General features: G+C 36.8%; 1 protein-coding gene across 7 annotated transcripts in view; it reads left to right on the forward strand.

Annotated features, from left to right (window-relative positions):
• C5 (complement C5) overlaps window positions 1-15,933 on the forward strand; it is a 122,737-nt gene that overhangs the window by 23,821 nt on the left and 82,983 nt on the right. For all 7 annotated transcript variants that reach the window (XR_013405625.1, XR_013405624.1, XR_013405623.1 and 4 more), the window contains exons 2-5: window positions 3,499-3,691; window positions 6,718-6,880; window positions 11,912-11,982; window positions 14,911-15,002. Coding sequence is in view for 4 of the 7 variants with exons in the window: in XM_015116941.3 (XP_014972427.3) it covers window positions 3,499-3,691; window positions 6,718-6,880; window positions 11,912-11,982; window positions 14,911-15,002 (519 nt within the window). In the remaining 3 variants the exon portion in view is untranslated. The remainder of the gene's footprint in view (window positions 1-3,498; window positions 3,692-6,717; window positions 6,881-11,911; window positions 11,983-14,910; window positions 15,003-15,933) is intronic.

A 15,933-nucleotide genomic window follows, 5' to 3' on the forward strand; every position in this document is an offset into this window, starting at 1 on the left:
TTGTGTTTTTCATAGACTATATACAGTTAAACCAGGGTTATTTGGGAGTCAGTCTAATACTGTGATCTGAAAATCTGTTGTAATGACTTCTATAATACATTTATGAGCTGATTTTTCACAATTTTTAGTGTCATTATTGAGATAATATGCATTTTAAGTAATGTTTTAAAAATAATGATCTTATTTCTAGAAATGTTTTAATACTGAAAAGTAACTGTAGATTAATCAAACCTTTTCATTTTATATACGAGGATAAGTCCAGATATGGGAAGTGACTGGCCAAAGGTCACAGTTCTAGAGAGAAAGAAACAGGATTTTTATTAAGATCTCCTGTTTATCTCTTCAGTTTTTTTCATTTTGTCATAGATGTATGCATGTAAATATATTATGTATAAACACATACTTAGGATGTCATTCTTTTTTAGAACTCTCCTATTTCTGATCTGTAATCTTATCACATGGCCGCAAACACTCCACTACCTTAGCATCCTGCCTTTGTTATTTCTTTTTGAAAGACAACTAGCAGCTAAGACTTAGAGAGACTGAAATTAAGTGACTTCAAATTAGTGGCAGAACTAGGGCTAGGACCTGGGTTCCATGATTCTTGTCCAGACTTATTCTGAATTCTTTCTACTAGCCCTTAATAAAAATTATTTCCTCACTTTCTCTGAAAAAGTCAGAGTATACCATTTACAACATGGCAATCTATCACTTTAATTAATTGGTTGATTGATTGATTCAACAAATATTTATTGAACACCTAACCATATGATAGGCACTGCAGATACAGCAAACGGTAAGACAATTCCTAGAGCTTGTATTCTAGTGGGAGAAGCAAGTAATGAATGAATGTGCCAATGAAAGAATGTGTAAGGTCAGGTAGATAGTATTATGAAGAAAAAAATAAAGGAGAGTATGAGAATTTAAAAAAAAAATTATGGGGCACTATTTTAAAATGTGGCCAGGAAAGGTTCTCTTAAGGAGGCTGCGCTCAAACAGAGCCTGAAGGAAGTGAGGAAGCAAACCATGCAAATATTTGAGGAAAGAGCATTCCAGGTAGAGGCCAAAATAACATTCTTGCCTCTCTGCCAGCTCAGTAACCTGATCCTCTGCAGGAATTGAAAGACACAGAAAACTATGAAATTCTTTATATGGATAGATTATGCTACTGATAAGTCAATAAGAACCAAAATCTTTATGAAGGGTGGTTCCAGAATCATCTTTTAGGGGCCTCTAAACACTACGTATTTTACGCTTAACTGCTACCATCACATAGACCAGCAGTCCCCAACCATTTTGGCACCAGGGACAGGTTTTGTGGAAGACAATGTTTCCATGGACCAGGATTGGGGTGGGGATGGTTTCAGGATGAAACTGTTCCACCTCAGATCATCAGGCATTATATTCTCATAAGGAGCTTGCAATCTAGATCTCTCGCATGTGCAGTTCACAGTAGGGTTCATGCTCCTATGAGAATCTAATGCCACCACTGATCTGACAGGAGGCAGAGCCAAGGTGATAATGCTCCTTTGCCCCACTGCTCACCTCCTGCTGTGTGGCCTGGTTCCTAACAAACCATGGACTGGCATTGGTCCGTGGCCCAGGGGTTGAGGACCCCTAACATAGACAATTCAAAATTAAAGCAATACTAAACTGAAAAACATAAAGCTTCTGTAAATACTGAAATTAAAGTAGCTTTAGATTCCTAAATTTTTCTAATTACAAAACTTGATAAATTCTATTTAGTACAACAGTTGAAAATGTTAATTCTGGAAACGGGCTGCTCAAGTTCTATTCCTAATTCTATAATTTGTGATTTATAGAATTCATAAATCATATATATGTGGCCTTGGGAAAATTAATTAGCAGTTTCTTCACCTTAAAACTGGAGTAATAGTTCCTCACAGTGGTTGTAACAACACAATGAGTTTATATATATTAAGTATTCAGAATAGTGCCTTATCACAGGGTAAAATTTCAGTAAATGTATCTTATTATCATAAAAGCTGAACTCCTCTCATTTTCTGCTATCTCCTACTAGGCATGTGGGGAAGGGGAATTCAGATGATGGTTGGAAATCTGGAAATTCTTTCCTCTCTTTTGTAATTTGCCTATAAGTGGATCCAAATTAGTTGTCATATAGGAGAACTGCCAGATGCTTTGAAGGATTTAATTGCTGATAAATTAATTCCATTGTTACTAAAAACTTCCTGCTTTTACCAGACTCAAAATGTCATAATGTTGGCAGAAGCCTGGAATAATTCTGCCAGGTGGGGTGGTGCATATACTCCAAACTTGGGCCACTTGAATTAGTTGATCACTATGCCCTTCTGGGTTTAAACACTTTTTTTTCCTATGTAATAGCATATGTAGTCCTCGCTATTCAAATTAGATACTTTTGTGATATACAGTTAGTAATCCAGTTTATATTTGTAAGTTTTAAATACAATAATTTTTTAAAATCACGTATTTTAAAATTTGTATTTCAAAACATGTATAGATTCACTTCCATTATTGTATAAATCACATGAAAAGTAAAAATAAGAGAACAGTCTATGGTTGTGAATAACATATAATCTTGACCTCAAATGTACACATAACAACTGAGAGAGAACTGATATAAAGTCCTCCCCCATTTACTTACAAACCGTGTAACCTTAGCCAAGTTAGCCTCTTACCACTTGCAAAATAGGAATAATGATAGTACCAGCATCATTGGCTTATTGTAAAAATTAACAAGAGCTGTATGTAAAGTGCTGATACAGTCTCTGATATATGGCAAATACTTAATTACCATTATTGTTTGAAGATGATAATTTGCTCTTAAAGGACTATCATCACTATTTCCATTTCCAAATGCACTTCCCAGCTCACTTGTACTCTATACTTTTCGTTATCTGTTTACTAGTATAACATAGTATTTCTAAGATCACTCCCTTTTAACTAATTTAGTGAGATTAATAAATCTTAACATATTGAGTACTAAGAGTGCTAGGCCCTTTCATATACATGTTCTTACTTAATACTTTACGAGAGCCTGGTAAAGAAGGTGATTATTTCCACAGTAAGTTATTTTAGCCTCAGAAAGAGTTAATAACCTTACCACGGTCACTCAGCCGGCAGATGCCACAGCTGGAATTCAATCGCTGCTTTTTTCTTCATTGAGCAAAAAATATTGACTCCATTTACATGTTCTGGTCAACACGATTAAAAGTCTTCCTTGGCTGCAGTAGCTAAGAGATGGTGCTATTATCACCTTACCTTTCGAAATGTAAACTAAACCTCCAGCTTCATTTCTCAGGTCTTAATTCCAAACTACTTAGAAATTATGCCAAAGTTATGGTGGATCACAAGTACATTTTGACTTACTAATATCATTTTTAAGTGAGGAAATATATGTATTTTAAATGGAATCTCTCAAATGAGAGAAAAAAATCAAAAGTATAAGAAAGTTTGTCCTATAAAGACACTGAGCCTTATTTTTTCCTTTTTCAATAGATATGTCATTTCAGCACCAAAAATATTCCGTGTTGGAGCATCTGAAAACATTGTGATTCAAGTTTATGGATACACTGAAGCATTTGATGCAACAATCTCTATTAAAAGTTATCCTGATAAAAAATTTAGTTACTCCTCAGGCCATGTTCATTTATCCTCAGAGAATAAATTCCAAAACTCGGCAGTCTTAACAGTATGTATTTATCCTTTATTTTCTTTATATATACAGAATATTCTCAATAAAAATGTGTACAAAGTTTGAATATTGATAACATATAGATTTAATCATTTACATCCACTGTGGGATTATTAGATGATGTCAGTCACTAATGATATATAAGTGAAAATTCTAACAGAAACAGAAAATTCTAAACAGAAGAGTTATGTCCACTTTTTGAGCAATGCATGTCAATTTTCACATTCTTATTGGAAAATAAAATTGTACCAATGTGAAAATATTTGGAAATAATTGAAAATACTTATTTGCTGTGAAAATTATTATTAGAAAGAAATTGAGAATTATGAATATGATTTGATCTGTAGTATGTTGCCCACAAAAATCCATGGATATTATTGAACATTCAATTGAACTCTAATGTTCTAAAATTATAGCTTCAAAAACTAAAAATTTTTTATTACTAAAGTGAATAGCTCTGATTGACAACCTGCAGTGAATAGAAAGAACAACCTTGATCAAATAACTCTTTCTCCTATTGAGATATTGTAGTATAGATTGCTTAGAGACATATTTGCAACTTATTTCTTACTAAAGATTCTGATACTTAATAAAGAAAATTAAAGAATATCAGATGTAAAATGGGCTCTGCAGTTCATTTAGACCAGAGTTTCTCTAAAGTGAGTTCTTTATAAAGAAATTAAAAATGGAAATTTAATAAAGAGCTTAAAATTAGAATCATATTGATTTTATAACATTTAGAATTTATTTTATAAATTTGTTTTGAGTTTTTAATTATACAAAAATCATAAGCATTAGATTATACCCAGTTTTAAGTTTGTACATATTTAAGTATCTTTGTAATAAAAATTATTTTGGTTATGTTATAAATAATAAAAAGTCAATGCTGAGGGTTCTCCATGACTTTTGTCCTTTAATGCATATTACTCATGTCTGAGAAACACTAATCTAAATAATTTCTAATCAAATATATGAATTCTTTAATTAATGTTCTTAGCAGTAAATGCTCATATCTCTTAACAAATTCTTCCACTTATTAGGTTCGTTAACAATTAAAATTCATTTATTAAAAGTGTTACTTTTATGGCACATGCCTGTAATCCCAGCTACTCGGGAGGCTGAGGCAGGAGAATCGCTTGAATCCAGGAGGCGGAGGTTGCAGTGAGCCAAGATCGTGCCACTGCACTCCAGCCTAGGCGACAGAGTGAGACTCCATCTCAAAAAAAAAAAAAAAAAAAAAGTGTTACTTTCAAAAGACACTCTTTTATCTGATACAATGTATTTGTGACTGTTAGTTTTAAATTTAAATCAATCAAATTTAACTGAAATTAAAAATGCAGTATCTCAGTTGCACTAGCAACATTTCAAGTGTTCAAATAGCAGCAGGTAGCTAGTGTCTGCCATAGTGAACAGCATAGATACAGAATATTTCTGTCATCACAAAAAGTCCTTTGAATAGTGCTGACCTATATGGTTAACTGAAAAACTAGATTAAGGTGGGGGAATCATAGTTGGTACATATTTTAACCATTTAATTTTATCAGAGTAATATCATGTATCTTTATTTGCCAATTGTTTAATGTTATACCAAGGTCCTTTAAGTGTGGGTCTATGGATTGCACTGTCAAATCTCATTTGTTATGTGTTACAACTTTAATGGATCATCTTTGTTCTATAGTTTTTTTTTTCTTTCTTTCTTTTTTCTTTTTTTTTTTTTTTTTTTGAGACAGGGTCTTGCTCTGTCACCCAGGCTGGAGGACAGTGGTGCGATCTCAGCTCACTGCAGCCTTCACCAGGTTCAAGCGATTCTCCCACCTCAACCTCCCAAGTAGCTGGGATTACAGGTGTGCACCACCACACCTGGCTAACTTTTACATTTTTAGTAGAGAAGGGGTTTCACCATGTTGGCCAGGCTGGTCTCGAACTCCTGACTTCAGATGATCCACCCGCCTCGGCCTCCCAAAGTGCTGGGATTACAGGCGTAGGTCACTGTGCCCAGCCTGTTCTATAGTTTCTGTTTCTTAAAAGGGGAGAAAGAACTTAAAGGCACTTACAAAGCAATCTGGGTGCAGAATATTTATATATTTTTCTTGTTTTCCAAACTTTTACAATAATTTCACATAGCTAATTCTACAGCAGTTGGTTTTTGTAATTAACTTTCATCCCATGTTTCCAAAGCCTAAATTTTCATAGATACACTTTTGTTTTTTATCACTTTTCATGTATTAAATTTACATATCATTGAATGTAAAGGGAATAATTACAAACATAAATTAGAAAATGAGCATCTCAACTCATAGGAGCAGAAATATGTGGGATAATACTAAGGGTCCAGAGAGGCTGGGCATGTGGGCACAGTGACTGATGCCTGTAATCCCAGCACTTTGGGAGGCTGAGGCAGGCGGATCACTTGAGGCCAAGAGTTCAAGACCAGCCTGGCCAACATGGTGAAACCCTGTCTCATTAAAAATACAAAAAAAAAAAAAAAAGTTAGCTGGGCATGGTGGTGCACACCTGTAATCTCAGCTACTTGGGAGTCTGAGGCAGGAGAATCACTGAACCCGAGAGGCAAAGGTTGTCATGAGCCGAGATGGCACCACTGCTCTCCAGCCTGGGCAACAGAGTAAATGAGGCTCCATCTCAAAAAAAAAAAAAAAAAATCCAGAGAATCGGTCAGGAGGTTTCACAAAGGGAATGGGGAGCACGGGGTAACCCAGCAAACTAATTGAGTGAAGGTTTCTTAAAGGCGTTTATGGTAGTAGCTTCACTAATTGTACATAAAATTTAGGAAACATGGAACCAAAGAGACTTTCAATTGCTTAAAGCTAAATTTTTATTATGTAATTAAACACTAAAGGACTTTGGGCAAAATTTATTTACTCTTCTTGCTCCCGTATCACTTTTTAAATGATTACATGTACATACTCACTGTTCTAATGAGATCACAGTTGTATTTAGAAAATTAATGTGTTTAATAATTTTAGAATTATTATACTGTTTTCTATCAACAATTTCTTTTCCAGATACAACCAAAACAATTACCTGGAGGACGAAACCAAGTTTCTTATGTGTATTTGGAAGTTGTATCAAAGCATTTTTCAAAATCAAAAAAAATTCCAATAACCTATGACAATGGATTTCTCTTCATTCATACAGACAAACCTGTTTATACTCCAGACCAATCAGGTAGAGTATAAGATATTTCTTTCTCTGAGTAGGCTATCTGACACTATTGATACTATATTGTAGAGTTTTTTAATACCTGAAATTGAGTGGAGATCGGTTTCTTTCTAATTTGCTCAAAAGACTCTCAATTCCCAATGACATCTATACTTTCAAATATTTAATAGTATTTTAATTTTAAATTTATGGAGAAAGTGCTAAATAAATTGCAAAACCAACAATTACATTACCTTCCCCACCAGTTATTTCCAAGTAGAAAATGCTTTTACAAAATCGTAAAATGTTATGTTAGGTCTTATTTATTAAACAAATATAAGACTTAATTGCAAATATAATTTGGCAATGGGAAAATAATTTATTATAGAACCATGTTCATGAAAAATTCCACTGAGTCTGGAACTAATCCCCAAACTGGAAAAATTAATCTAACCCTAGGGGATCAGATGTTTCAGCAGAGAATAAACTAGATCACAGAAATATATGGATATTAATTTTCAAAGGGGACCTACCTAAGAAAGTTTCTGTTAGAACATTGTTTAATATTCATGGTTCTTCTGTTAGAGGCAAAAGGGCAGAATAGGCAATCAAAATCATGTGAATAGGAATGACTGGACCTATTCCCAATGAACCAAAAGTAAAACACAGAAAAGTGTGAATGCTGCCCAATATATTCATGTGTTTGCAAAGCCTTCCATTCTCCCGTTTCTCCCTCTCACCATCACTGACTTTTAAGTGCATCAGAAATAGAATATGAGAGATGTATATGTGGGAGGGAGAGGCTACGGAATTTCATTAATGATATTCTTGGAGTAGGACAGAGAAAGGAAGTGGGCACCAGCTGACTTCGTTGAAAAACTGTACACAGTAGATATTTGCTACATGTTGGTTGATGTTGTTGATGAGAATAGTGGGGTGGAACTGGACTGCACCATTACCATTTCAGCAGGATCATTTGTTATGATCAGCTCAGAAAGGACAGGCCTAGAGTAGGTGGAGATATTGCTATCTGCTTGGCCAGAATATAATTGCCAGAATAGTAGCATCTCTTTACTTCAAGAGACAACTTGGTAAACAAGGAAATAGTCTCTGCCCACAAAGGTTGGGTCCTTTTAAACATAATTATACCTGGAAACAAGCATATCATCTCCCTTGTCCTCCTCCTACATTGAAGGATACTTTATTGCTTGGATTCTGTTGATACATCCCACAACTTAGGGTCATCAGTCTTTGTCCAATAAGCATTGTAATATCCAGAGCCTGGGACCTTCCTCGATTATCAAGGCTTTTCTTAAGAATGGCTTTACGTCTCATGCCTGTAATCTCAGCACTTTGGGAGACTGAGACGGGTGGATCACAAGGTCAGGAGTTCAAGAACAGCCTGGCCAAGATGGTGAAACCCTGCCTCTACTAAAACTACAAAAATTAGCCAGGCGCTGTGGCAGGCACCTGTAATCCCAGCTACTCTGGAGGCTGAGGCAGGAGAATCGCTTGAACCCGGGTGGCAGAGGTTGCAGTGAGCTGAGATCAAGCCACTGCACTCTAGCCTGGGCAAAAAAGTGAGACTTCATCTCAGAAAGAAAAAAAAAGGCTTCATGTATTATTTCTCTATCAGGGCTTTACTGTAAGATGATGTAATATCTGGCCAGGTGCGGTGGCTCATGCCTGTAATCCCAGTACTGTGGGAGGCCAAAGCGGGTGAATCACTTGAGGTCAGGAGTTCGAGACCAGCCTGGCCAGCATGGTGAAACCCCATCTCTACTAAAACTACAAAAATTAGCTAGGTGTGGTGGTGCACGCCTAGTAGCTGTAATTCCAGCTACTTGGGAGACTGAGGCACAAGAATCACTCAAACGTGGGAAGCAGAGGTTGCAGTGAGATCGCACCACTGCACTCCAACCTGGGCAACAGAGCAAGCTTGTCTAAAAAAAAAAAAAAAAAAAAGAAAAAGAAAAAAAAAAGAAGAATATGTAATATCCTCATTCATTCTAATCCTAGAGGAAAATGAGAGAAGTTTCCTATAAATGTTGGCCCATTTCTGAGAGGTAGTGAAGTAAATTGGTTAAAAGCAGACTCTGGAACCAGATTGTCTGGGTTCAAATCACAGCTTGAGCTGCTGTGAGCTGTATGACCCTGTGTGAATCACTCAGCCTCTCAGACCCCCGACTTTCCTCACTTGTAAAACAGAGATAATAATACAACTTACCTCATAGAGTTGTGAAAATTAACTGAATTCATATGTGTAAAGCACTTAAGATAGAGCCAAGCACACAGGAAGAACCAGGAAAGTGTTTTCCATTATCTATGGAATAGCACAAAGCCATATTTACAGAAAACAAAAAGAATTACTTAAAAGTATTTTTTTAGTTGTCTTGTTATTTATAGCTGTAATGTCGTGATCAACACATTTAATCTGAAGATTCTTGAGGGATTTTTAGTGTAAGCATCTTTAGGATAAAGGCTTAAATCTTCAAGGCTTTACTGGATAAATGACTTTAGAATATTGCCCAAAATCCTTCAATTTCATAAAGCGTGTGTCCTGCCTTCTTCCCCAGCTTCATCACCTACTACAGCCCCACCCTCTATAAACACAAGCCAAACTGACCTCCTTTCAGATGCTTTCTCACATTGTTTCCCCATCCATATTAAGGCCTGTGTAACATGCCGTTGCCTCTGCAGGGTACATTCTTGCCCCTCCTTTGTCTTGTTAACTCCTCCTTCACCCTCACATATCATCACAGACCCTTCTAAAGGCAGCTTCCCCTGATTTCTCAGACTTCTTCAAATCTCCCTCTTCTACATGCTCATAAGGCCGAGCAAGTATCCTTTGTGGCACTTCACACCCTAGAATTTTACGTATAATTGTGTTTGCCTCTTTCCTCCACTCCATTAAAAGATGTCCATGTCTGATTTGTTTCACTACTGTGTCTCAGTACCTAGCACAACGACTGGCACATTCGAAGGCATTCAAGGCTGAGCGTGGTGGCTCACACCTGTAATCCCAGCAGTTTGGGAGGCTGAGGCAGGTGGATCACAAGGTCAGGAAATCAAGACCATCCTGGCTAACATGGTGAAATCCCATCTCTACTAAAAATACCAAAAATTAGCCGGGCGGGCACCTGTAGTCCCAGCTACTCAGGAGGCTCAGGCAGGAGAATGGTGTGAACCCAGGAGGCGGAGTTTGCAGTGAACCGAGATTGTGCCACTGCACTCCAGCCTGGGCGACAGAGCGAGACTCCCTCTCAAAAAAAAAAAAAAAAAGCATCCAAACATTTTTTAAAATTAATAAACCATATCTTTTATTTTTATTTTTATATATTTATTTATTTAGTCAGTGTCTTGCTCTGTCACCCATGCTGGAGGGCAGTGGTGCAATCTTATCTCATTGCAATCTCCGCCTCCCGGGTTCAAGCGATTCTCCAGCCTCAGCAAACCAAGTAACTGGGTTTACAGGCGCTTGCCACCACGCCTGGCTATTTTGTATATTTAGTAGAGCTGGAGTTTCACCATGTTGGCCAGGCTGGTCTTCAACTCCTGGCCTCAAGTGATCCACTCACCTCAGCCTCCCAAAGTGCTGGGATTCCAGGGGTGAGTCACTGTACCCGGCCAATAAGCCATATCTTTTATACAAAAAATTGTATAGCTCTTACCTCCAATGTATCATCACTGTGAAGACAAGATTAATTTTCTGATCTAAACACAAACTGGGTTAAAAACTAGCCAAATAGTAGTAACAGAAATAGTAATAAAATAATAAACATTTATTGATTACTTAGTATGTGTCAGGCTATGCAAAAGCTTTGCATTATTTAATTCTCACAAGGACACTATGAACACACACTAATATTCCTGTTTTACAAGTGAGATAAGTAAGGTTTAGAGGGATTAAGTATCCCGCTCAGGGTCATACTAGAAAGTGGCAGAGGCAGGAGTGAGACCTAAGTTTTTAATTCTAGGGCCTCTGCTCTTAACTTTTGTGACTTTCTGACTTGGGCAGCTTCCCAGTGATACTTAGGCCTAGACTGGGTGTGTCCAAAAAGCAGGAGATAGGATTTGTGGTGGGAGACAGGTGTGAGGGGAAGGAGAGAGCAGAGAGGTGGGGCATTTACTGAGCACATTGTTTTTATCTTGTGAACTTAATAAAACCAGTGTTAATATGGTTTGTCATACAGAGCTTTGCATAATACTGATCTTTTAAAAGATACTGGGTTTATGGTGCCAGTTCCATTTTATTTTGTGGGTAAAGTTTGGCCATGAAATGATTTGAGCATCAGCAACACCCTAGAGAAATTACAGTATCTTTGGAAGGAATTAGATCACTATGTCTCAAACAGCTGTGAGTTAAAAGTGAAACAGATGCTTTTGTTTAAAAAGTAGGGATCTATTAACTGACAGAAAGAAATGGAAGAAAAGTAACAGTTATTGAGCCCCCAACATTGCTCTTTTAACAATGAGAGAACAAGTGTAGGATCTGGCTCAATAAATACAACAAAACCATACAATCCAAAGCTGCCTTTTGCAATAAGAGCTAATTGGAAGCCTTGCTGGTTTTCATAAGTGGAAGAGTGTGTGTCTGAATCAAGCTCCCAATTTTCCATTAAGATCTTCAACTCTATTATGAGACAATATGTTACGCTGCCCTATAACCATATGGTGGACGTCACTATTTTGCTACTATGAAATTCTTGATAAATAATGGCCTAATTACAGATGTAATTAATTTCATACTGTAGGTGTGTTCTCAAAACATTGTAGGTAAATGTATTTTAAGAAAGTGAACTGTACTTTAAATCCACTAATAGAAATAGTTCTTTAAAGGAATTCCAGAGGATTCTCTTAAATAAAAGAATCTTTAGTAATGTATATGTCTGCAAACTAATTTTTTTTTTTCACTAATTTTTCTTTTTTTCAAATATGGACTTTTGTGTATTGAGTTTTTTAAAGTAAGATTCTTCTCTTTTAAGGATGGTTGTTTTAAAAAAATCAAAATATCCTTGTGTTTAGCAGAGTTTTTGATGATATCAATTATTCTTACAGTAAAGGTTAGAGTTTATTCGTTGAATGATGACTTGAAGCCAGCCAAAAGAGAAACTGTCTTAACTTTCATAGTAAGTATTTTATTTACTTAAATAATACTTTAATTCATTTTTTCAGTACAAGAATCTCATTTCATAACCCTGTCCTCACACTACACTAAATCATTCAGTGTTCCATAACTGGTTATTGAACATCTGCAATGAGTATAGTATCATAGATCTATACCTCTAATACACGTATGTGAAAGGCTCATACAAACTAAATTTCAACAACTTGAAGGATTTTGAGCTAAACCATTTAAGTACAATCTTGCTGTTTTCTTTTTTAAAGAACACCCACTGGCCAGGCTTGGTGGCTCATGCCTGTAATCCCAAAACTTTGGGAGGCCGAGGCGGGCAGATCACAAGGTCAGGAGACCAAGACTAACCTGGCCAACATAGTGAAACCTCATCTCTACTAAAATACAAAAAATTAGCTGGGTTTGGTGGTGTGCGCCTGTAGTCCCAGCTACTCAGGAGGCTGAGGCGGGGGAATTCCTTGAACCCAGGAGGCAGAGCTTGCAGTAAACCGAGATTGTGCCACTGCATTCCAGGCTGATGACAGTGTGAAACTCCGTCTCAAAAAACAAAAAACAAAAAAACCCATAAAACCACCCACCAATCACTAAGAATTGACTGAATACCCATTTAACTATAAGATATACATAATGGATATATCTATTATGTATTTATTATGTGCAAAAGAATTATATTTAAAGGTACTTACTTTTAAGGAACTTAGAGTTTAATAACTAATATACTAACACAAAAAGTCTTGCTAGACCATGAGTTAAAGATTGGCAGTAATTCACCATTTATCAGACATGACATATGTAACAGACGCTGTGCATTGAACTGCCACGATCTCATCTAATTTATGTCACATACCTCAAACACTTTTGTAAGGAAATGAAATAGTACAACTAGTTATAACTGCTCAGTTATAACTGAGGTATACTACTAATGGTCCTTCAATATAGGCTGCAGCACTTTTCTGCTACTCAAAAAAACCCAAAAACTTATCAGAATGCAGGTGCAAAAGAGTAGATACTGGAGAACGAAACTTTACTAAAATATAAACCAAATAAATTATACAGTAGGACAAATACCATGAGCTCAGAGGGAAGACCAATGAGAGGTGAGAGTCAGGGTGATACACATCCTTCTCTGGAATGGAATAGATAAAGGGAATCCTGAGTTGGGTGTTAATGAAAGGAACTGACATAAATTATTTAAAAATAGTGAAGACCATCCATGTAAGAAACAGTGTGAGTTAAGCTATGGGGGCAAGAAGAAATTTAAAAAATGAAGCTAGCAAATAAACTGATTGATAGAATGTCTGAAAGTGAACTAAGGAGAGCAATGTCAGCTCAAATGCCCTTTTTCTATCAGGGAATGCTAGGGGTGTGGACATATGCTCTTTATCCAACATCTTCATAGTTGAACTTAAGTGATGCAGAATCATGACATAACCTGCAGAAAAATGAATGTCAGTCATCCCTTGTGAGAGCTGCCCCAGGAAGAAAAGATTGAGGAATCTGATCCCAGAGCCTTAAGGAATTAGTATAGAGGAAGTATCCTGAAAATAGTACCCGAGAAAGATGGTCTTAGAATTGTGCACAATGGATAGTGTGAAGAAGAAGAGTCATAAAAATACTCAGCTACAAGTATAATTCTTGTTCAAAATAGGCTTCTGTAAGTTTTACAATTAATTAAGAAATAAAACCTCTAAAATCCGACTGTGAATTTCAGTCATGGTAAACGGTGCTAAAATTTTTTGCTTTGGGTTTTTTTGTTTTTGTTTTTGTTTTGTTTTGTTTTGACAGGGTCTTGCCCTGTCACCGAGGCTGGAGTGCAGTGGTATGATCATAGCTCACTGTAGCCTCAAACTCCTGGGCTCAAGCCATCCTCCCACCTCAGCTTCCTGAGTAGCTAGGACTACAGGCACCCATCACCACACCCTGCTAACTCTTTAAACGTTTTTTTGTAGGCTGATCACAGTGACTCATGCCTGTAATCCCAGCACTTTGGGAGGCTAAACTGGGAGGATTGCTTGAGCTCAGGAGATCGAGACCAGCCTGGGCAACATAGAGAGACCTCATCTCTACTAAAAATTAAAAGAAAAAAAAAACAGCTGGGCATGGTGGCGTGTGCCTGTGGTCCCAGCTACTTGGGAAGCTGAGGTGGGAGGATTGCTTGAGCCTGTGAATTCAAAGCTGCAGTGAGCTATGATCACACCACTGCACTCCAGCCTCGACAACAGAGCAAGATCCCTGTCTCAAAAGTTTGTTGTACAGATAGGGGTCTCACTTATGTTGCCTGCTATGTTTATGTGTTGAGTTGAGGCTGAATTGGACCCCCATGTGTAGTCCAAAGAAAGTCAAAACCTCATTTCAATTATTTGCTAACCTGAACACAAAATGAAGCTTATGGGGAAGCTTTGTGAGAACTATCAAGTTTGTTTAACCATTTGAGAGTTTTACCAAGCTGATAAATGCCCATACTATACATTTATAAAACATCTAGCTAAAAAATATAGTTTATAGAATATTTGCTTTTGAAAGCTTCAAATGAACATATATAAAAATTAGATTCTGGTATTTAAAAAGCCTGCCAAATTCACATTTAGTTTATCAAAAACATCAGTGTTTGTTTGTCTGTTGTTGTTTTTATGTGTTGTTACACTTCGTCTTTTAGATATAAGACAGAGAGTTGAATCTCTTCAAGATAATGCGGAGAGATGGGGAAGGTTGGAAAAAGAAGGGAAGTGGCTGAAATGAACCATATTTCCCTTCTATAACATTTAATTGATCTTCATCCTTCATATTTAATTTGAAGACTTGGGTATTTGTCTTCAAATATTTGATCTACAAATATTTTTGTACATCAAAGATCATATAATCAGCTGAATTTTTTTAAATGTAGTTTCTGTCCTTTGAGGGTGTTTGTTTTTATTCACAGGATCCTGAAGGATCAGAAATTGACATGGTAGAAGAAATTGATCATATTGGAATTATCTCTTTTCCTGACTTCAAGATTCCGTCTAATCCTAGGTATGTTAAAATACTTGTTAGTAAAATTTTCTCTAAAACCACTTATGGAACATTTGGTGAAGAAGCAGATAACCAGTTAAAGGGGGCCACCTAGTGTTAGTTAACAAAAGGTGTCACATAGGTGGACATGCAAAATCTTTTGAAGTCTAGCGAGAATTTAAGCTCTGTTTCTGGCAAAATAATTTCCAGTACTTCTCACTCATTCTTTTTACATATAGAAATAAAAATTGGGAAGAGGAAAAAATAGTACCCAGGTTTTTTTTCTCATAAAAAAACCTGCCCGTCAAAGTACCTAATAGATTGTCAGTTTAAAAGGCTGGTGTGGTCTTGTTCCTTGCTCTGGTTGCTATAAAATATGATGGTCTGTAGTTTTTGCCTGGATAAACTACCAGGAGGCAAAGTCCAAGAGGGAAGGAGTTCTCAGAGCTGTATCTATTATTTGCCCTCACATGAAAGGATTTAAGAAAAAGTTTAAACAGGATTCAATGTAATACACATTCGATGAACACATTCTTGGTATGGGCAAATCACAATAGGAGGGAGAGATACAAAATAAAGAATCCACAGTCCCTGCTTTCAAGAAACTTATAATAGCCCAGGTGCGGTGGCTCAAACCTGTAATCCCAGCACTTTGGGAGGCCTGAGGTCAGGAGTTTGAGACCAGCCTGGCCAACATGGTGAAACCCTGTCTCTACCAAAAATACAAAAAATTAGCCGGGCATGGTGGCAGGTGCCTGTAATCCCAGCTACTTGGGAGGCTGAGGCAGGAGAATCGCTTGAACCCCAGAGGTGGAGGTTGCAGTGAGCCGAGATCATACCACTGCACTCCATCTTGGGCAACAAGAGCAAAACTCCATCTAAGAAAGAAAAAAAGAAAAGAAGAGAAGAGAAAGGAAAGGAAAGGAAAGGAAGAAATTTATAATAGAGCAGA

This window comes from Macaca mulatta, chromosome 15 (assembly GCF_049350105.2).
Source record: "Macaca mulatta isolate MMU2019108-1 chromosome 15, T2T-MMU8v2.0, whole genome shotgun sequence".
NCBI lineage: Eukaryota > Metazoa > Chordata > Mammalia > Primates > Cercopithecidae > Macaca > Macaca mulatta.